At 40.2% G+C, this 23777-nt stretch overlaps 2 protein-coding genes across 4 annotated transcripts; both read right to left on the reverse strand.

The window, feature by feature from the left end:
• Positions 1–1114: 1114 nt before the first annotated feature.
• On the reverse strand, positions 1115–11238 carry rhcgb (Rh family, C glycoprotein b). 2 transcript variants are annotated; one of them, XM_054619238.1, is made up of 11 exons: positions 11016–11238; positions 9607–9799; positions 8773–8923; positions 8297–8444; positions 8026–8192; positions 7554–7691; positions 7054–7190; positions 6769–6893; positions 6565–6638; positions 5783–5835; positions 1115–1139 (listed from the first exon to the last, which is right to left on the reverse strand). In XM_054619238.1, the coding sequence occupies exons 1-11, from the start codon at positions 11236–11238 to the stop codon at positions 1115–1117; spliced, it is 1434 nt and encodes a 477-aa protein (XP_054475213.1). The 2 variants fall into 2 exon arrangements, with proteins under 2 accessions (XP_054475213.1, XP_054475211.1); XM_054619236.1 differs by lacking the exon at positions 1115–1139 and adding an exon at positions 5118–5157 and having other exon boundaries at positions 5768–5835.
• Positions 11239–15188: 3950 nt separating this feature from the next.
• gdpgp1 (GDP-D-glucose phosphorylase 1) lies at positions 15189–17599 on the reverse strand. 2 transcript variants are annotated; one of them, XM_054620660.1, is made up of 2 exons: positions 17498–17599; positions 15189–16497 (listed from the first exon to the last, which is right to left on the reverse strand). In XM_054620660.1, the coding sequence occupies exons 1-2, from the start codon at positions 17511–17513 to the stop codon at positions 15401–15403; spliced, it is 1113 nt and encodes a 370-aa protein (XP_054476635.1). In that variant the 5' UTR covers positions 17514–17599; the 3' UTR covers positions 15189–15400. The 2 variants fall into 2 exon arrangements, with proteins under 2 accessions (XP_054476635.1, XP_054476634.1); XM_054620659.1 differs by having other exon boundaries at positions 15189–16500.
• Between the last annotated feature and the right edge of the window lie 6178 nt (positions 17600–23777).

Consider the following 23777-nt stretch of genomic DNA (forward strand, 5'->3'; position numbering starts at 1 on the left):
TTTCACAACCCCTCAGATTTATCTTGACCGTTTATAGGGGCCCTGTGGCTACGTAAGAAACCTCTGTTTAAGTTAAGGTGACCAGCTACAGCAGTAAAATGCTGCTTACGCACTGATGCATCAGTATTAACAATCTAATAAAGTCATGTTTAACATCAGTCACTCGGCCATTTTCACTCTTTATCTTTAATTAAAGAGCCCTTCTAGACATGTTTGAAGACATAACAGTACTCTGCTTGGAATTATAATTTGTGTCAGATACGTTTTTCCACACAAAAACACAATCATGATTGGCGTCTAAACTAGATCCTGCTCCTAAATAAACGTTTGAACTCAGATTAAAGATGATAACAGAGAAACTTTCCCCCTTCAGCAGTTGAACGTGTAAACGACCTATTGGTGTCAAACTTGGCACATAAAATCATTCTGCACAGGGAAGCTCAAACTTGAAAATGACGCAGCAAAAAGAAAGCATTTTGAACAGGACGGGAGCTTTAAGGGCATTTTACATTTTAAACAGCATTTTGAATGCAGGTTTTGAATTGTAATTTTTTTTCACTTGATTTATGGTACTTTTAACACCATGGCCAGCCAGGCTCATAGGCAAAGACACCGACATAGTAGATTATTAGTCATAAGGGTGATTGAACAGCTATTTGAAGCAGAAGCAGCTCCCTCTACAGGTAATAAACGGTGCCACTTTCATATAAGCATACTATACTATATGTCTCCAACCCCCCTGTTCTCTTTGCCAACTAACATAACCTGCCGTGGACACACACATACACACACACTCACACGGTCACAGATATAAGGCCCCCCAGACCTCCCGGGTGATCGGCAGTGGAGCGTGTAGCCACCTGTCAATCACCAGATCTCGGCCGCCTTAAGAGAGACATTTCGTCTGGGACAACGGCAGCCCGTCCCTCCCCACACATTCTGCCTCCCCTAGCAACCATCACCGGATGACTGAGGGGCTTTGTCCCATCTCAACGGGAGTCCACCATTGAACCCAGGAGCCCGTAGCAACCAGAATTAGAGGGTGCCAGAAAGGGGTCTTTTCTGTGAAACGGGGGTGAAAGCTCTGTTCTTGTCCCTTCGTCTGGGATTCATATCAGGGGCCTGAATGGCGTCCCCTCCTCCTTATAAATGCTGGTGTAACGGAGCGTATGAAGGGGCTAGCGGTGAGCGGATAGGATCATGGTTAATCTGCTGTTCCTCTCCACTGTGGTCCGATAGGGACACTTAAGCAGCCTCTGTGGACAGTTAGTGGCGTGGGGAGGCCTGTGGATACCTGGGGAGGCCAGAGCTAGGAGGGACATCAGCAAGTTGCAAACAGGAGGGGAAAAAAGTGATGGGCAGTGGTGGAAGAGGTAGCCTCGGATCATGTACTCTGAATGTACCAGTAAAACAAATCAAATATATTCCACTACAAGTAAAAGTAGTCACTAAAAAAGCAAGGCCACAAGCCACAAAGGAGCAAATACATTTTATTTTATAAGCTCATCATACATTATTTAATGTAAAGCTGCAGCTATATCTGTGAAATAAAACCCCTCTGAAATCCAAGTATTGAATAAATGAACTTGCACTGCGATCCAAATTGCATACCCTTTCTTTTTACTTTTAAAACATTTTGCAGCTGCTCTCACATAGTACGTACTGTTGTATGCAGTATGCATTCAATTGGGAAATACTACTTTATCAATAGACTTGACCTTGACCCTCTTGTATTTATAAGAGCATTCTGGCTTGCATACAGCAAAATGCAAGGATATCCAGGTATTTTTGGTGTATTCCATTTGACAAGCTATTTATTGGGAAAAATTAAATATTTTTCTTGCATACTGAATAGTATGGTAGTATGGGATTGGAAAGCAGAGTTGGTTTCACCACTGTAGATGAGGATAGGACTGATGTTGTGACATTATGGCACTCCATAAGTGCCAGTATTGGGCATCAAAAAGACAGTCCAGATCTAAATGGTCAGAAATGTTTTGGAAGTCAGATGCACCTGCTGAGAAGTAACCTTTAGGGGACACTGAAGCTGCACAAAACGTGAGCAGATTAAGTATAGAGAGAAAAGGGTGAGGGCTTGAATGGTTTATGACCAGTTCTATGGACTTGTGGTTTCTTTCAATAGAGGCTTTTACTGCTCTCTTTATAAGGGAGTGAACATGGATCCCTGAATACTCCTCTAACCGCTGTAGATCCTCGTAACTGTAAAGTGAATTCAGGGGGGTTTTACTGCAGAGTGACTGACACCGATGTGTAAACTGTAAAACAATCAAATGAATACATTTGCAACATAATCACCATTAGACATATTACATCGTTTTTCTTAGAATGATGCTGAAAAATAAGAAAACAAAAAAGCCAAATAGCCACTGCCAGGTGCTGTGACGCGACCTCCCACGTTGGACTTAGCACTGCGGTGCTCTGTGCATTTTACATCACAAGATTACAAACTAATCTCAACCTACAAACAACATGCAGAGAAAACATGCTTTCCCTGGTATGTTCTTTATCATTAATGAGCGTCTCTGCGGCCCCCTGCATGGGAGTATGTTTTGTGCAGCTCCCATTCTAAGCTCTTGTCCTGCACCCTCTTTCCCACCCTCTCCGTCCCCCCCCGACCTGCCAATCAAAGATCATGATTGAGCCCGGATGGCAGGCAGTCAGTCATCAGCAATGAAAGTGAGGCCTCATTCTCTGTCTGTCCCTCCCTCTTTTCATGCCCCCTTGCCTCCTCAAGTTTTTCCATCCCACCTTCTCTGTGGCCTCTCAGTCCCCCCCTGCTTTCCCTGTACAGTTTGTGTTTTTTCCTCCTGTAGAAGTCAAATCAGTGGTCAGTGTCTGTCCGAGGGAGGGTAAACATCTTCAAACATGGCTGTCATGATGCCATAAGGCTCGGCTTCGTCAACCTCAGAGAGGATGGCCCCGTATCATTTATAAATAAGAGAGATTTTGTTTTAATAGGCCTCCACATTTTGCCCTGTAAGTGGTTGATGAATAAACATGAGCAGAGTTGGGGCGGGAACTGCATGGGGGTAGGATGAGAAGAGGCCCGGTTTGTGTGTGTGTATGTATTTTGGGAGGCATCGGGGGCAATGGGGGAGCCTTTCTTCCCAGCAGGGCTGCATCTTGTTTAATTGGAGCACTTGTGGCACCATTACCTCCTTTACTCAAACACGTTACTGATGACAAAAGAAAACAGCACTAAGCCTGCCTTTGTTAGCGCGGAGACTGGACGAAGCGATGGATTCCTTGCTGCTACTCATGTGTGGGAATCATCTGCACTCCCACCGTGAGCTGCTGCCTGCCTTCGATCAACGAAAAACACCACGGCAAAGTGGACAGAAGACAGACCATATGGAAATTAATGAATCATCAGAAAATGATGGACAGAAGGACAGAAATAAACTGCAAAGTGAAATGAAATTCTGTATTTAAAGACATCAGGCTCCATTTATTGAAAGACTATTACTCATAGAATGAAACTCCACATTTCTACCCAGCCATGTGCAAACAATAGCACCAATATTCTGTGTATGAATCCACAGGAATTCTCTCTAGCAATCAATTTAAATTGATAGACTCCAGCATATGTTTGCAGCCCGGCCGGTGACCTTGCCCTTTTGCTGCTGTTTGACCCGAGGTCACGAGGATGAGGCTGGTCTCTCGTTTGTTTTTGGTCACACAGTATCCCGAGAGAGCAATAAGGGTGTGACCTTTACCCTCAGCCTGACTCCACGAGAGAGGGGACGCTGAAGGGCTCTTAAATGAGGGAAACGACTTATTTCCTCCTGTTTTAATTGGTAAGTCGAGGTGTTTCTAATCCATTGTGTTCTGCCAAACTGACTTCTTAAAGTGGTTAAAGGTATTCAATTACTAAAAAAATGTGTATACTTAATTAGGTAACAATAAACAAGTCATGCAATTACAACACTGTATTAATTACACTTTACTGATTTTCAAAATTACATTACAGTTAAACTTTTCAAAACAGCACAACATAAATATTTTACTGTGCAACGTCTCAGTGTACAAACTGCTTTAGACAAAATCATTCATTGTCAAAACGATAACGAGGATAAAAATATTCACCGACACACTACTTCAACCCTCCTATTTAGCATTTATAAGCAGTACATAAACATTCATTAATTGGTTTATAATACACCATAATTTGGTGTTTATTAACATATTTTTCAGCAACTCTTCCTGTGAGCACCAATATGTGGGAGGCCGGTGTAAAAGATGAAAATAAATGACAATACAGTAAAATACAATTTAAAAACATATTCTTCTGTGGTTGCAACAATACATCATGGTGTCTTACAAGACATTTTTTTAGTGTTTATATAATGTTTATTAATGCTAAGTGAAGGTGGGTCCAAGTAAATGTTACCAAACATCCTTTATGTCACAGCATAACTTAGTTCAAAACAAATACCACAGTTCTTGATTTTAAAATTCATATTAACTAACATGTTAGATAAATCTCATAACATCTCCATGTAGAAACAGAAAATTATTTAAGTTATTTTTTTAAATGCATTAAAAAGGAATGTCACACAGACAGAAAAAAAATCTACATCAGTAAAAAAAAGTTGGGAAAGCTAATGTGGAAAATCCACTGCAAAGTCCAACTCAAGTGGGTCTGAAGCAAACGTACATACATAATACAGAACATGGTTTTAAATATTTCTCTCAAAGGAACCAAGGTTATGTTTTCGTGGTCATGATTAAGTTAGTTTCATCCCTGCTCTGCATCTTGTATTGAACAAGAGACAAAGTCTGCAGTTTTAGGTAAATTTACCTTAAATTTTGAAATCAGGCAAATCACTCTGCTAATGCCAATCACACTAATACCAATATTTCATTGAATATCAATTGATTTAAACTGAAATAAATATCTTGGGAAAACAGAAAAGATCTTATTCCACTGGCAGATTTTTTTTCACTTAAAAATATAAATAAAAAAGACATACTGTATGAAAAATAAGGTTTTGATTGGAGGGAATTAATTGTATCAAATGAATATTTCTGTATAGTAGATTAAAAGAAACAAATGGGTTATGTGTGATAAAGACAGGCATCCATTTGTAAAAGGCCTATCGTGAGGTCTGCTCCATAGAGAAATTCGACTCCACTCTGAAAAGAAATAAGCATCACAAAATTAGTAATAAACAATGAAACTTCATAGACAAGTTGTGTCTCACAGTGTGTGGTGTCAAGGTTTTCATGAATGTATTTTCTTCTTCGGCCAAAGATTTGCTGTGTCGGTGTTCCTGCATGCTCTATGTCACTCTACTGGGTAGATTACACTGACTGCTCAGCTTCTTCTAATAGTATCATTTTTAATTCCACAGTAAACATGACTTCAAGGTCACTTTGAGGAGCTGCACATGCAGAGCTGTATTATAAAAAAAACCTATCAACAAACAGCACAGATGAGTTTCACTTGAAAGCACAGAGCACAGGATCCACGTCAGCATTTCATAATCTGGCCCGCACTGAGTGACAGGGACACTGCAGGCCTCTGTGGTAACATTCAACACCATGAATAGATATTCCCAACAAAGGGTTGCAATGAGTGACATGTGGCCTCTGCAAATTTGGATCTGCTGCCACCAAGAGGACGCTGAATGCAACACATTCGCCAACAACAAAGGCATTTCTTGCATGGTTTGTTTTGTGTGAGAATAGCATAGCTGCATGACCAGAGGAACACTGTTATCAGATAAACTAAAAGCACACTTACATATCTTTGTTCCGCATGTGGCTGTTGTACTGAATTATTGGTGGGATGGTCTCTTCCTCATCAGGGAGCTGTGGGCAATTAGAGTTTTAATATAAAGATTGTGGGGTAGAATGACCACCGCATGATCAATCAACAAATAGATGTATGACGCTATGTGACCTTGTTAGTGTCAATAAATGGAAAATGATGAACCATTCCTTTGTAAATAGAGGTGGCACAATGACGGTACCCACTTCCTAACAGCCCAACTGTACACAATGACTGGGAAAATGTATGTCTAGCCTGTAAATCAAAGTCTGTTTTCATATTTATATAAACATAAGAGCAAAGATGTGTAAACATTGATATTAATATTTGGTATGAATGAATGAATGAATGAATGAATATATTAAAAGTTTTTCCTTTTGAGTATCTCTGGTGATGCATCACTGATGGACTTGGTCTCGACTCGATCGTCACAATAAAAAAATACCGAAATTCTTCCGATCAGATCGGTTTGCACCAGATTAACTAGAGCAGCTGAATGTTGCTGCCGACCAAACAGGGTCCATTGTGACCGTTTGGCCCTAATGATTCCTAAATTTCATTTAGTGAAATCCATTTTAACAGAAGTGCATTTGTCAAACATCAGAAAAAACACAACTCAAATAAAAATCATTGAACTATAACAAATTTGGTATTTTTTCTGGGCAACTCACAGGTTCTGTGGGATGAAACGTCTGACTGAGATGATCTGAAGTGATATTGACATTAAAACTGTGAAAAACTCTTTATGATTGTAAAGAATAGTTTCTCACCTCCCAGTAGTGCTCATCATCAAAACAACTGTCATCTGCAGGATCTCCCCATATAGGTAATCTTAAAATACAGCCTGAGAATACAAATGAAGTCATTATCCCAACACACAGTCTGTCATCTACTACGTGCGAAGGTCACAGTTATTTACAGTACATACTGGATAGTTTCTGTTATATGGTCACACCGAAGGGCTGTTTACTTACCGACAAGAATACCTCCGCCCACACCAAAGCAGATGGCCACACAAAGGGCCGCAGCCTGGTGACCACCCTGCACTGTGGGTACCCTGTCTTTGAATTCACCCTCAAAGTCAAAGGTGTTAATGAGCCTTCAATACAGAAAAAAAGTAGAACTAACAATGTTATTCAGAACAAAAGACCGTATTTGGCCAAATAACTCAAATATTCCTTTACTGGTTGATACTCGTCTATCTATTAAAAAAGTGAGAGTTACCTGGACCTCTCTATTCGTCAGCAAGGACCACTCACCCCTCAGCACCATAAACAGACGTTGTTGCAGCTGCGGCAGTAATGGCTCCCACAATGCCACCGATGACTCCTGGCATGGCATGCAAGTTATGGATTCCACACGTGTCCTGGATCTTAAGGTGCTTCTCCATGAAAGGCTGATAAAAAGAGAATTAGAATTAACTGAGTTTACTTAAACATCTTAACAGTTTAATTTGACTTAGTTAAGACTGAGAGTTCACTTAAAAGCAGCAAAAGCAATGAGGTAAAACAAATAATGTGCTATGTTATTAACTATAACTCAGCGAAGAAAAGCATCGATAAAAAGTAATCAGCAAGTTAAATATGTTGGTTCAGTAACTTTTTATATGTTTGTGGAGACTCTAAGGGTTTTGTATTTTCATTCAAATTGGTTCACTTCTTTTGTCAATTGCCTGGATGGCCTAATGAACACTTTCAAAAACTTAAGTGAGGCTTATCTCATGATAGCTATATCACAATAAACCAGATAAATACCATACCGTGAGGTAGACATATCCCAGTGTGGAGATGATGCCACAGATGAATCCTACGATCAGAGACCCGTAAGGCATCAGCATGAACTCGGCTGCAGTTCCTACTGCAACACCTCCAGCAAGAGTGGAGTTCTGGATGTGGACCTGAAAAAGGCATGCAGAAAAAAATGCATTTGTTAGTCACAGAATAAATTGTGTATCAGTTTAAACTCAATTTTCTGAATGGTGTGTTGACTGTATCAGATGAAACAGAGTATGCATCCAGTCACTTCTTGACAAAGTTAAGTTTTAGTTTGTTCAGGTGGTGCACAAAAGCCTTTGCATGTCGTGTTCACCAATCTAACAAGGCGATCTATTTCAAGTACTGTCAGCTTGACAAATACAAACACCTCATATTATCATGTCCATCATACATAATTGCTCAACTTTATGAGTGTTCGTGACTGACATAAAAAAACAAAACAGTGCTGGATGTTACCATGTCTAGTTTTCCATGCTTCTGGAAGAGGCTCGAGATGGCGACAGTAGTGAGCACAGTTGAGGCCAAAGCCAGGTATGTGTTCATGGCTGCTCTGTGTTGGCCGTCACCGTGGTCTGTAATGGCTGAGTTGAAGCTGGGCCAGAACATCCACAGGAAGAGGGTCCCTACGCAGAAAGCAGGGTGGACCTTTAAAATCCAGCAGATCCACAGTGCCTCCAGAATAACAAGAAGTATTGGGAAAGTAAGTGTTTTATTAAATCACGCTCACCAATCATGGCGAACACATCTGAGTGATAGACGGAGCCCTGCAGACGACTGCTCTGGTTCAGGTTTGGCCGATAGAGCATCCACGAGACGGAGAGACCATAGTAACCTCCAAATGTGTGGATCACCATGGAGCCTCCAGCATCTTTGGCCTTCAGGGAAGCATATAACAGCATTAGTAGTACAGCTATAATAATATTATGAACTTAGTTGTTACTTAGCAGCTGCAAGGTGTCATTATTTACAGAACATAAGTAAAATCTACCCATTTGTGAGTCAAAGGATTTAGGGGAAAGCTCGGCTGCAGAATCATAGAGCAGCTAAACCATAAATACACATACATACAGAACTACATTCAACCTGCTGTTGGTATGTTGGGAAAGTTGTAAAAACATTGTCAGCTAAACCGTGAGATATGTTCTCTTCCGCTTTATTGATACAGCCAAATTATATTAAAATAAAATGATTGTTTCAACTTACATGTATGAGATCTAGGATAATATATTCCTCCACAGCAAACAATGTGACCCCAAACAGGGTCATAACCAGCAGCTGGACTGCACTGACTTTACCAAGCACCGCCCCGAAGGCTATCAAGCACCCCGCCACGCAGAAGTCAGCGTTGATCATGCTGAGAAAGGAAAAAAGGTCAAAACGTAGCGGACAAAAGAAGGCAATATGGAAATCAGTTGTATTCGGTTCTGCTCAAATATTAGACAGTATTAATGGCTAAGGATGCACCTATTAAACAACAGTAAACTATTTAAAGAGTACAACCGTTAGGAATGATGTCATGTTGAGCACTGAGGCAATCATAAACTTATCTAGTTATCCTACTCTTTGTCATTCTTTCTCTCATACTGCAATCAGATATGTTTACAGTGATGTGGCTGCATTTCTAAGGTATCATCTTCTCAGTAGTCTGAGTTTCTGTTTACCTTCCAGCTACTGATACCACAAAAACTGAATCCACATGGAAATATCTTTACGAGATCCTGCCAGTTAGACTGGTTTCTCCACCTAGTTGTGTATTCATGTCTGTTTTTTCCTATTGAAAACATACAAGTGTAAACATATTCCTATCAGACATATTTCCTAGAAATTAAACAAAAGGACTATAGCTAAATAGCATAATTTGCTTGGCAGTGATTCTCACGGTCGTGGCCTTTTGTATATTGTACTTAAACCACAAGTTTCTGTTTTTGGTTGCGTTGAATACATTCATCAAAATTAAAAAGAATAAGATGAAAGGAAGATTCTAAAGAAAATACAAAAACATGAGCATTTTGATTGAGAATAAAACAGAACAATCACTTTTCAATTCCAATTTTGATCTTTCCATCATTGTAGTCCAGGGAGTGGAACCAGCCTTGCATCAGCAGCGCCCATTGGAGGCCAAAAGCTGCGATGAGGAAGTTGAAACCCACCGCGCCGAAGCTGTAGCGTTTAAGAAACGTCATCAGGAAGCCAAATCCAACAAAGATCATCACATGGACATCCTGGAAACCTTGGACATAAGAAAGGAGAGATGAGGAAGAGGATGGGAAGTGGTAGAAATAATAGAAAAGGGGAGGAAAAGGCAGGGAATTCCACATCCAGATCAAATTGGAGGCAATGTATTATCAAAATAAAGAAATTAAACAAGGATTCTGCAAAATTAGCTATCAAGGTAAGCCATTTAGAGAGGTGTCCTCTATTTGAACACAAATATGTATTCTCAGTTTATGGTAGGGGGTTAAAGGTCTTGCTCAAGGGCAACTCCCTAGTGGTAATGAGGGAGGTGCAGGTGGACTTTCCTCACTCAGATTCATCCTGCATCAATGTTAATAAACTCAGTTAGTCATAACAACGTGATCGTGAGCCAGCGTGCACAATATCACAACCCTGAAACTGGAACAGCTTAATGGAAAATCAGCCATCATTAATTGTATTACTCACACCTGAGCTTTTCCCAGTGTGACATTTCAACATACACATATAGTCTTGTGACAAGAGAGCGACCTAATGGCAACACATCCTGTTTCCTAAACATTTTAGTATTATTAATATATAAAATCCTCTCACCTCAGCCTCCTGCTGCTGAGAGTGTTGTCCTTAAATGACAACTGATGTAGACTCATCTCCAATCAACAGGGTTATCAATGCATTGGAAAAATATATCTCTATATCCATTTTGTTATTTAAATCAATAAACTTTGCATCATAGGTTTTTTTCACTATGGATATTCTGACTTCTCTTTACAGGAAAAGCACAGGTGTAACAATTGACATTAACGATGCCAGCGAGTCGGCATGAACAAATCCTTTTCGTTTGAACACCAAGTTAGATGTAGAGATTATTTATGTTATTAATCAAATGTGTGCTTCTCCTGCTTTTAAAAGCCAACGTGTGTTGTTACTTGATTCCCACACACAACTCACTCAATAAATACCAAAAAAACTTTTAGAATTTAAAATAAAAAATCTTTTGCCATTTTATTAACACTAGTGAATACAGTACATCCATTTGTCAATTAAATACAAGACAAAAATGAATAAAATTATAAACAAAAAGCTAAATGCGCAGCAATGTGGATGAAAAAAGATAGATATTAAGTTAAGAATTGCTAGGGTTGCTATATTAACAAATAAAAAAAAAGATATGATTAAGATAGTAAACATTTGGAGAAAAAAGAGAGTATAGTAGAGAGAGAAGAAAAACAAAATCTAATGAAATGACTTACTTGGATATCTGAAGTAGAAGTCGTTCTCTATGTCACTTGATATATTTTGTTCTTTTCTGTACTCTATCCAGTGTGGATCCGATTCTTCATTGTAGCGGATAAAAATCCCAAACAAGATGATCATGGCTGTTTGCCACACGATGCAAACTGCTGGGAGACTGATGCGAACATTAGTATTTTTTTGACGGTCGCACAATTCCCTGAAGCTTTGAACACAGCCCATTGTGTTGGGCTATTCTTGATCTTTTGTAATCAAAGCTGTAAGAGCAGCAGTTGAATGATTGCTATGTGCTGTTCTCTGCAGAAGTGACTTTAAAGGCCCTGAGCATCTTATGCACAAGTGAAGATGGGTGTTTGCTTTAATATGAAGACACTCCCCCAGTCACTCCCTCCATTATTGGAGGGAGTAACTTGGTATGGACATTTTTTCCGGTGGTGACACATCTTTAAATGGAGATGCATCTTACTTCTTTATAATAATTTAATTCCATATTTTTTGCCAGCATTTTGTGAAGTAGAGTTTAATCATCACACAATGAAAACATGGTATTGTAAAGTAAAGTTCTACTGATCCTAAGGATTTGTGGTAAAGGACAGAGGAAACATTCATCTGATCCTGATCAAACAGGAGAAAGAAGGCTACTTGTTATAAGTATAACATATTAAGTTTATCTCTATAGTAAAGGCTTCTAGGGCACAATTGTCCTTTTCTTACTACCAGTCAGAGGGTGGGAAAGTCATCATCTCCTCTACAGGGCTGAACCTGTGAAGCACCAACTGTAAATAATGCATTTCCATGCCCCATTAGAAAGATGCACAACAGGTTTGACTCAGTCGACCATCACAGACGCAGGGTTCAATGATAAAGCAAGGGTCCATGTTTTTTGACTAAAGTCTAGTTCTTTCTGCACTGTTGTATGGGCACACTATACAAAATCCATTGTATTTGACATTTAAACCTTTTCTTTAGTTTATTTGCTAAAATAATTACTAAATCACGACATTTGGGTAATATAAAAATAAGGTATAGTTTTTACAACTGGAACAATTAAACTATGGTTATGAAAACTTTGTGGCTCAGCAAATTATAAAAATACACTCTCTTGGAAGAGTTTCCATTTGTAAACGTGTAGTAACTTCAACTCAACAGATTCAGTTGAGTTGCTTGATAAAATCATGCCAAGCCCTGCGTCTGTGAGAGTAGGATGAGAAGATTTATATCACGCTCCTGACCGGACGGTAAATATGTGGATGGAGCCAGTAGCAGGTTAGCTTAGCTTAGCATAAAAACTGGAAAAGGGGAAAACAGAAAAAAAAAAGACCCACATGATTTCTTAAGCTCAGTACCTTGTATGTTTATTGTATGCATCAAACAAAGTGTAATTGAAGCTTAATGGAGGTATTTTGTGCTGGACTATTTCTCAGCAGTGAGCAGATGCTGGGCAAATAGCGGTTAAAATGACAAACTTTAGGGATAGTGTAAACAATCCCTTGGTCAAATACAGGCTGCTACGGGTCTTTTAGGTAACTCCTGCTTGACTGGACAAGATTCCCCTGATGCGTTTGGCCCTTTCTCAGTCTTTAACTTTGTTGGTGTACCAGCTAGAGTAAACTCTCTCACTACTGTTTGCCCTACGTAACTTTTACAGTAGAAAAATAGTGAATGAATACAAACACGCTGCCTAATGAAGATAGTAAATGTGATGCAGACATGTCCTGTTCTGTACATACATATTATGTAAGGAAGGTCAACGGACTTGAGAAAACACAGCAGAAAAAAAGCTGTTTATTGTATTGTTTACATAATCCAGTAAAGTTGTTGAAGTGAGACCAATACAATTGTTATGGATCAAGAATACAATAGACAATTATAATAATTTTCACTTTCATCGCTAAAATAAATTAAAATGAAGAAATCTATTAAAACATTTGCTAGAGCAGATCTGCAAACCCTTTTGGACATTACAGCTATTATAACAGATATGTCACTTACTCCTATTGAAAAGGTGACACCAACAAGCTAGACAGTGTTTTCTTTTCCAGGGACACTCTTCCCTCCACTTAGAGCACAAAAAAGTATAAGCGTCATTTTGAGTAAAAAGATTTATGACTAATAAGATTAAAGATTTATCCCAGATGAAATTCCTTTGTATTTTTTTCCATAGACAGTTTTAGCGTTTATTGCTGCAAACGTTTTGTGCTAATTATTTGAATAAGTGCTGCAAGGAACATGTATAATCTACTGGACTGTAGTAGGCATTTTGTGATTTGCCAGTAAAATATCTGAAGACACTGCACTGAAGCAGAATAAAATAACTGCAAAAGTAAATGTCTGGTTGAATCATTAACTCACCAGGATAAAATGAGCATGTCAGCAGCTTGAGCTATAGCTCGACAACGAGGAACCTGATTAAAACAAGTGAGCAGGTATGCACATTGATCTTACTGCTCGGCTTGGCACTGCTGCCTTGGAGATGTAGTTCTGGCAGATGATATGCTCTTCGGGGATGATGTGTAGCTTTGATCTCCCTTGATCTGAGCACCGCTGCCAGGCTTGTTGAAGCAGCTCTTGTATCTTGCATTTTCTTCATAATAAGGGAAGACATGTGGGGTCAGTTTTTGGCAGTGACTTATGTTAAAGAAATAATACATGACTTAAGTTCTATATGTGCATAATGTTTTTTAACTATGTCTGACCATGGCTTTCCTCTGTTATTTTTAACTTTTATTAATTGAGTGCAGTTATACTCAGAGCTTAAGCACAACTTCAACAAAGGAAGCTGTCCAGATGAACTGCTGGCCCCTGAGCAGCCTCACTGGAACAGTTGTTGTTAAAGGCCTTGCTCAAGGGCAACTCACTAGTGGTAATGAGGGAGGTGCAGGTGGACTTTCCTCACTCAGCAAAGCACAGAGACCATAATCACTGTCATCTTTTCCAGCGGGAGAGCCAATGGACAGCATCCACTATTTAACCGTCTTTGGAGAGAGCTGGGCCTACCCTTCAACATTTTGGATTTAAATGTTAATTCAGGGTAGTGTGCTGTGCTACTCCTCCCCTGTTTTATTTAGATCTGCATTTAATAGACCTGCCTTTCCTTTTTCCCCTTTCATAACGCTCATAGACAACTCATCTGAAATGACTTTCAATTCTAAACAGTAAACATTCCAAATCTTTCTTGCCAGTCAATAATGCAAATTGCGTGTAAATGTGGGTGTTTGAGTATTTTATCATGTGACTGAGGTCCTTTGCTGTGGGGAAGTGGAACATAAAAAAAAAACCTTTTAACCAAATAAAATCAAAGGCAAATACACAGTGCTGAAACTGCTCGATGACCTCATAGCTTCATTTCTGTAATTTATTAACCTGCATAATGTAAGTTTCCCACTGTTTTACTTACTCCCCTGTGTTCTGAGGGTTTTTTACACACACACACACAGGTGTTTCTTATTATTGTCACTGATTAAACCTCTACTCAAGACTGTGCTTGATTGACAGCTGTTGTTAAACATGAATTGTGTGATTTTGTTAGCAAAAAGTAGTGTAGATGCCATGGACAAAGAATTCTGGAGATAAAAATCAAACAGTGCTAAAGTAGAAAGTCATTTTGGACCCTAGAACAAATGCCTTAATTCTTACCTCCTTTTTCCATTTAGGAGTCTTGCTCCATCTTTCACACACGCACTGTTGTCAACATCATCAGGGATTTACAGTTGACACAACTCTTTTGTTGAATCATCATATTCTGGCAAGAGAACGACCTAATGGCAATTCATCCTGTTTCCTAAACATTTTAGTATTATTAATATGTAAAATCCTCTCACCTCAGCCTCCTGCTGCTGAGGGTGTTCATCATTTGTTTTCACTACGGATATTCTGACTTCTCTTCACAGGAAAAGCACAGGTGTAACAAATGACATTAATGATGCCAGCGAGCTAGTATGACATACGAATACCTTTCAGTTTGAACACCAAGTTAGATGTATGGAATAATTATGTTATTAATCACACATGTGCTTCTCCTGCTTTGAAAAGCCAACATGTGTGTTGGAGTGGCTTGCACACACACACACACACACACAACTCACTCAATAAAAAATAAAATAAAAAAGCTTTTATAATTTAAAATAAAAAAATATTTTGCCATTTTATTTAAAAACACTTTTAATACAGCACATCCATTAGTCCATTAAATAGTAATTTGTGCACATCCAGTGTTATATTTAGGCAAGATGCAGGAAGGATTCAGTACAGCCCCACAAGTATAATCCAGTGTAAAGATCCAAATTTTCTTAGCTGAAGTCACCAACAACCTAAACTCATTGTGAATGTGTAGCTTCTAACTTAGTTGATTTGAACTCCAGCACAGGATTTTAACTTCCATACTTTATAAAGCCATCAAATGATGAGTAAGCTGCTGTTGAACCGTGTTGAACTCTGATTCAGGCAGAAGATACCTCTGGATGATATCGATTACATCTTTCTCAGAAATGACCTCATAGTCCTTCTTGTTCTTGAATGGTAAATGTCCAGCGAGCTCACAGAGAGCGACATTGAAGGCAGATTCCTCTTTGGCACCGAAGCACGATGTTCTGGGCCATACAGCGATACGAACACCTTTTCTTGAACACTGGTCCTTTTTGTTCTGAGTGCGATCACAGGGTGGACACCCTCTTGTCAAGAACAGATTGTGAGCAATATTACCGTCCACAAGAAAGTCTGTGACTTGACAGATGGCTTCGGCAACTTTCTCCACTGTCTCAGATTCTGTGTAAAACAAAAAGCCTGCAGGAAAGTCCAACAAACGATAGAAGCTCTTCCCAGGAACCAGAGGCTTGACCGGCACAGATTCTATCTTGAGCTCATGATCCAGGTAATACCCATGTAGGTGTAAATGATTGACGGACGCAAATGCTCCCAGACTATTGAAACCCACACGGAAGCCAGGATCGCAGCTCAGGAGCACAGCTTCAATACCAGCTTGGATGGCGAAACTTGTCATGACCTGTGGGAAACAGCGTGACGGATCTGGAACCAAGAGACAGTGACCAAACTCCAAAGGGCTGACATTGACCAGCACAACCATCCGGCAGTCTTCATGCAACGGCCCCTTTTCAATTCCTCCCTCAACGTCCTTTATCATTTCAATTATGATTTCTTCTGGATTGATTTTGTTAAAATTAAACTGCTTGCCATTGAAATCCTGCTGAATACTAAGTATCTCCTGAGGCTTCCTTCTCTCTATTCCTCTTTCAATATTCAGCTGGGCCACATAGCCATATGGGCCTGGCAGGATCCGGGTTTGTAAATCACCCAGATGGTAGCGGAAGAGCCCCCTGTTCATCCTGTCTGTCCAGCCGGCTTGGATGGTCGTGTCAAACTTTGCTGGCGGTGAGGCGATCCCATGTCTGTTCCCACTGTTCCAATGCACATCTGCAACAAAGTCCTGGTTGCTATACACAAACTGGAGCGGCATGGTTGGATCTGCTGGAGAACAGTGAGGCAGAGAGGCATGGGGGTTGACAAAAGGGTTCACTATGGTAGGTCTTTTAGGTGACATTCTGCTGAATTGTTTGAAAGAGAGCCGGGTCACATGAGTAGCATGTGGACATGGCTGCAAATAAAGATTATTGGTGAGCCTGCCCATTATTTTAATGATAAATTAATCAATTGTAAAGTCAATCAAATGTCAAAAAATGTGCATCACAATTTTTCAAAGCTCAAGTTGAAATATTTAAGAAACTTGTTTTGTCAGAGCAGTGGCCCCATAACCCAGTTTATTGTTGATTACTATCACAGAAGAAAAAAAACAAAAACATTCTCATTTGAGAAGCTTAAAAATAAGACTAACAATCAACTATATAAATAGTTGCCAGTTAATTCTCTCAGTAACTGATTAATAACTGACATATTACATTTCAGCTGTAGTGTACAGACAGTGACAACTCTGAAATCAGTTACAGTTACATTAGTGGAAATTAATCAATAAATGACCTTCGCATTGACCAAGGGTGGAAGAAGTATTTATGTCATTTACTTAAGTAAAAAAGTAAAAGTAGCAAAACCACCCTGTGAAAATACTCCATTACAAGTAGCTAAATGTCATGCAATGAAAATAAAACGTAAGTAAAAGTGTGTAAATATTATCAGCAAAATGTGTTACAAGTATCAAATGTAAAAGTACCCCAAAATACTGACTCCAGTGAGTGTTTTACTATTATCAGATTGTTATTACTGACAGATGAATATATTTTAAGCACACAACATATGATGAACTTTAAAAGCATGATGATTCATGTGTTGTACATAAAGCCATAGTTGCAGCGGAGCGGAGGTTTAAAAAAAAGTACCATAAAATAGTACTTATATCCCTCAAATGATACTGAGAAATGCTTGTGACATAAACTGAAAGCTTGCCAACTCTACATCATGCTTGCTAGCTTCTAACACAAGCATGAGTTGATATGATTTCATATGTACTCACCTTTTTCATTTGACATTAGCGGTATATCACTCAAACTCTGCGTCTAGAGACAAAAAGCGGATTAATCGCCTTTTCAGAAGGAATAGGTCGTTTTCTGTCCAGTTTTTTTCCATGCACTTAGCTTCCTAAGTCAAACGTGCTCTTCTTCGTTGGTGTTGAATTGATTGATGTATTTCCGGTTCCTTTTTTCAGAATAAATGAATTTTTTTTTGCATCATCTCGGAGTTACCACATAAAAAAATGTATACTGTATATCAACAGTAGTATATTTACATGCTTATTGTTTAATATTTTTACATTTTGATATTTGTATACATCCCTTGGTAATGATAGAGATTTAAGGTTATTCCTTACAAACCTGTTTTAAACATACATAATCAATTGAAAACAGGAGACAGTTTGGTTATAACATCTTGACAAAAAAGGTTATGTTACATCTTTAACATATTGCTGAAGACAGATCACTGCAGATCCCATGCACTAAGCTACTAATAAAAATACATGTTAAGTGTTTTGTAACCTTCACTTAGTGGTAGAAGATGTATTCCAATCATTTAAGTATTGATACCAAACTATAGGAACACTCAATTACAAATGAAAGTCTTGTATTCATTTAAATAAAATAACAAAACAATTATCAGCAAAATATACAAAACGTACCAAAACTAAAAGTATTTGTTTGACATAATGGGTCCTGTTAGTACTTTAGTAAATGTACTCAGTAACATTCAACCACTGCCTGTACCTACCCATAGTGTTGGTATGGCTGATCTTGGTTTAGAAAGGCTCTTGCTCTTGTTTGCTTATAAATGCACACATATAACCCAACCAACACCCAACCAACACACACACACAAAGTTATTTAGAGGATATCTAAACTGTAAAGCCATATGGTATGTGGGCAATACTTTACTGTTGAGCAGCTTTCCTGTTTTTCCCAGCTGATCCATGCGGGCTCAAGTAACTTTGAAAGAATGAGCAGCTGGCCAATCAGGCATCACGGTTATTTTAGTCTCTGCATGCACATTTTGGAGATAAAGCAGGCAGTGATTGGCAGAGTTGTGAATGTCTGCCACCGAGTTTGAGGGCTCATCACAGTCAACAACTGAACTAGCTGGATTTTGAATTCACATTTCATTTTTTCATACATAAATAAGGACAAGTGAGAGAAACGATGGAACCCAGCAACAACAAAGTAAGTAAGCAATGATATCTTAAAGTTATTGAAACATAGTACAGAGAGAGTTGAGGGCACCTAACAATGACTTGTGGATTTTTCTTTTTTGTGTTTCTTACTAAAGTGAAATTATTCAAATCTTGTGAGAGCTTTAAGAGTTAGAAAATACTAGTGTTGTATCTGTTTAGAGGAACAGATGGCACTTCCATGCCTCTAGTTATTTTTAACACCATCAACAGTTTCTGTTACCAACACATCACACTCACTATGATAACCTACATTCTAGCTTGTTTAAATGATTTTTGTTAAAATCCTATTGTGGTGTGTAACATTTATTTTTTTAAATGTTTTTTAACTAAACAACATAACAGTCTTAGAAAAAGGGGAAATAAAGAAATGTATTGTCCTGATTGTTTCAGCTGGCCATTTTCACTGATAGTTTTGTACCACTCTCTTTTGTAGGCGGGAAAAGAAGCAGAAGATAAAGCTCATACTCTAAATATAAATATGACAACGGATACTGATGCAGAGCTCACAGCTGAGGATTCCCAGTCTCCCCTCACAGTCATTGTCCAAGGTATGTCATGCCTGTGGGCAACAAACAGTATAAGACTCTGACTAAAGTGTACAAATATAATCTCAGTTCAAACATTAACTTGTTATGTTTTTCAGGCTTTAAACCGCTTCTGGCAGTGTTATTAATGTAATGTAAGATACTGTTGGAGTTCTGAAACGTTCATATTTAAACATGGCTTTAAACATTACTCAAAAGATTGTTGTGTTTACTCAAATGCATTCAAAGTCACAAGGATTGATTTGGCTTTTGTATAATCAGTCTGACACTTCACAATGATCCTATCTTATGTACCATGTATTTTTATGTCTCCCCCCCTCCACACACACACACACCAGGTCAGCCTGCCACTTCTGCAGAGAACGGAGAACCCATCCCCGAGGTCCAACCTGGCCCTGTCACAGATAAGGAAAATGCTATTAAGCCAAAGCTCCAGATAAGTTTTTGCACATTTACAGTCAAAAATGGTGAAGATCTGAAAGTAGAGATCCCAGTGGTTGGGCACCCACAACCAAAGATTGAATGGAAAAGAGATGGTCAGGCAGTCAAAGAGACATCAAGGCTGGAGCTTTCAAATACATCATCATTAACAGTTCTTCATATCAGACATGCGGCCAGGGAACACACTGGTCAATATTCTATCACAGCAAGCAACAGTGCTGGAAAACATACAGGAGAAATCACAGTCGTTGTTCTTGAAAAGCCAGACCCACCCACAGCGCCCGTGAGGATTGATGAGATCAGTTCTGACTACACTGTCATCTCCTGGGAGCCACCAGAATACACAGGAGGCTGTCAGCTGGACAACTACATAGTGGAGAAACGGGAAACTCTAAGCACAGAGTGGCAGACTGTGTCAGCAACAACAGTAAGAACCACAATCAAAGTCACCAAACTCAAGACAGGAAGTGAATACCAATTCAGGGTGTTTGCAGAAAATAGGTATGGAAAGAGTACTGCAATCACTTCTCCTATTGTAATGGCACAATATCCTTTTAGTGTGCCCACTGCTCCTGGCACCCCCTTTGTGTCCACAGTGGCAAAGTACAGCATGGTGGTTGAATGGGAGCCTCCAGCAAAAGATGGAGGCAGCCCCGTCATCGGCTATCACCTTGAACGCAAAGAGAAGAACAGCATTTTATGGACCAAGCTGAACAAACTCGTTATACCTGACGCTCGCTTCAAAACAAGTGGACTGGAGGAAGGGATTGAGTATGAATTCAGAGTCTTTGCTGAGAATATTGCTGGACTCAGCCCATCTAGCAAGATCTCTGAATGCTATGTGGCAAGAGACCCCTGTGATCCACCTGGTAAACCTGAAGCTGTTGTCATTACAAGAGAGAACATCACACTTCAATGGGCAAAACCCAGGTATGATGGTGGAAGCACCATAACAGGCTACGTTGTTGAAAAGAGGGAGCTCCCAGATGGCAGGTGGATGAAGGCAAACTTCACCAATGTTATTGAGAATCAATTCACAGTCACAGGTCTGACAGGAGGCCAAAGTTATGAGTTTAGAGTAACTGCTAAGAATGGTGCTGGTGTTTGGAGCACACCTTCAGAAAGTGTTACCATCGTCGCTCAGGATGTTATTGAAGGACCCACAGCGTTCATTGATCCTAAGTTCAAGAGTACGACTCTTGTTCAAGCTGGTGAGACATTCGTCATTGATGCTGATTACTTTGGGAAGCCCCTCCCTTCAGTAACGTGGTTGAAGAATGGAAAAGAAATTGACAAAGTTACACAGAGAACGGAGGTCAAAAACACCCTCACTCATACAACGCTGACGGTCAGGGACTGTACACGAGCGGATGGGGGACACTTTGTCTTGAGCCTCAGTAACATGGGTGGAACTACATCTATCCCGGTTATTGTAAAGGTCCTGGACAGACCTGGTCCTCCAGATGGACCTATGAAGGTGAAGGTTGTCAGTGCAGAGAAGTGTAATCTTCACTGGAATCCCCCTTTGAATGATGGTGGTGCCAGTGTTTCCCACTACATGATTGAAAAAAGGGAGACCAGCCGTGTTACATGGACAGGGGTCGAGCCTCACGTTGAAGCTGTCAGTTACAAAGTTACAAAGCTGGTGCCTGGTAAAGAGTATATATTCAGAATTGCCGGCGTGAATAAATTTGGTGTTGGAGAATTTCTGGAATCCGACCCCTTCATTGCACAAAACCCTTTTACAACACCTAGTGCACCTTCTACCCCTACAGCCAGCACTGTGACTGGTGACTCTATAGTGCTATCATGGGAAAGGCCTGAGACTGACGGAGGCTCAGAGATTGATGGCTACATCCTGGAGAAATGTGACAAAGAGGGTGTCAGGTGGACTAAATGCAACAAGAGAAGACTAAATGACTTGCGCTTCCGATGCACAGGACTCGCTGAGGGACATTGCTATCAGTTTAGAGTCTTGGCAGAGAATGCTGCTGGTGTTGGTCCACCCAGTGAGCCAAGTGAGTATATAAAAGTGTGTGAAGCTACTTACCCACCTGGCCCCCCTACCAACCCCAAAGTGACAGACTATACCAGCAATACCGTGTCTCTGACCTGGTCAAAGCCCATCTATGATGGTGGAGCAGCCATCAGTGGATTTGTCGTGGAGATGAAAGAAGCAGCAGAAGACGAGTGGATTGCATGTACACCGAGCACAGGTGTCGAGGACACAAACTACACTGTGAAGAGACTGAGAGAAAATGCAAAGTACAATTTTCGTATACGAGCGATGAATGCCGCTGGAGTTGGAGAGTATGTGGATCTACCTGGGTCTGTGGTAGCGGCTGAGAAACTGGAGGCACCTGATATTGAGTTGGACACTACCTTGAGGAAAATTGTCAGTGTTCGAGCCTGTTCAACATTACGTCTCCTTGTTACCATCAGAGGAAGGCCAGAGCCTGAAGTTAGATGGTCAAAGGAAGGCGGGACTGTCAGTGAGCGGGCCCAAATTGAGGTCACAAGCTCCTACACAGAGTTATTGATTGAGAATGTCAACAGAAACGACACAGGAAAATATGTGTTGACTGCCGAGAACTGCAGTGGCTCTAAATCTGCATTCATTAATGTCAGAGTGTTGGACTCTCCAAGCGCACCAACAAACTTGGAGGTAAAGGATGCAAAGAGGGACTCTGTGTTAATCTCCTGGGAGGCACCTCTCATTGACGGAGGAGCAAAGATTTCGCACTACATCGTAGAAAAGCGAGAGGAGGCAAGGAAGGCGTTCACGAGCGTCTGTAGCGACTGTGTGAGAAACTCATACAAGATTGACAACCTCCAGGAAGGGAGCTTCTATTATTTCCGTGTTCTGGCTGTGAATGAGTTTGGCACTGGAATGCCAGCAGAGACCACCGAGGCTGTTAAAGTGTCTGAGGCTCCGCTGCCTCCTGGCAAAATCACGCTCAGTGACATTACATGCAATAGTGCAAGACTCTCTTGGGAGAAGCCTGAAAATGATGGAGGAAGCAAAATCACATGTTATATTGTAGAAATGCAGGCTAAGGGAGATGACACATGGACAATGTGTTCAGAGAGTAAAGCCCTGGAGGCGACTATTAGTGGGCTGGCAAAAGGAAAGGAGTACTTCTTTAGAGTGAGTGCTGTCAATGAAAAGGGAAAAAGCGAACCAAAGTCCCTTTTGGCACCAGTTAAAGTAAAGGATACTTCAAGTGCTGAGCCCGTTATTAATTTGCTGTCCAACACATTCACTGTGAAGGTAAGAAATGATTTAAAGATTGATGTTCCATTCAAGGGTGTACCACCGCCAACAGTAGCCTGGAAGAAAGATGGGAACTTGCTGAAAGAGACAAGCAGAGTGAATGTGCACACATCTGACACATCAACTCAGATCATTATCAAAGATGCAGCCAGAGTAGACACTGGCATGTATGAGGTGACCCTAACCAACTCGACTGGAACCACATCTGCTGAAATCTCTGTCAATGTTTTTGAAAGACCTGGACCACCTAGTGACCTCAGTGTGGATGAAGTGAGTGCTGACTTTATGTCTTTGTCGTGGCAGCCCCCACATTACACGGGCGGATGTCAAATAAGTAATTATGTTGTTGAGAAGAGAGATACAGGCAGCACAACATGGCAGACTGTGTCAGCGACAGTTGCCAGAACATCAATCAAGATTTCTCGTTTGACACAGGGAACTGAATATCAGTTTCGTATTGCGGCGGAGAATCGCTACGGCAAAAGTCACTTTGTTGAGTCTGACCATGTTGTTGCCCAGTATCCCTTTAAGCCCCCTGGTCCACCAACCAATCTCCGTATTGTTAGTGCCTCAAAGTCCGTCGTGGTGGTTGCGTGGAGTAAGCCAGACAGTGATGGTGGCAGCCCTATTATTGGTTATCATGTTGAATGCAAAGATCAAAGCAGTATTTTGTGGTCAAAGTTAAACAGAATCCCAGTGACTGAGACCCAGTTCAAAGTATCAAGTGTTGAAGAAGGTCTCATATATGAGTTCAGGGTCTGTGCTGAGAACATAGCTGGTGTTGGACCATGCAGTAAGGCATCTGAGCCGGTAG

The sequence above is a fragment of the Anoplopoma fimbria genome, chromosome 19 (genome assembly GCF_027596085.1).
Source record: "Anoplopoma fimbria isolate UVic2021 breed Golden Eagle Sablefish chromosome 19, Afim_UVic_2022, whole genome shotgun sequence".
Classification (NCBI taxonomy): domain Eukaryota; kingdom Metazoa; phylum Chordata; class Actinopteri; order Perciformes; family Anoplopomatidae; genus Anoplopoma; species Anoplopoma fimbria.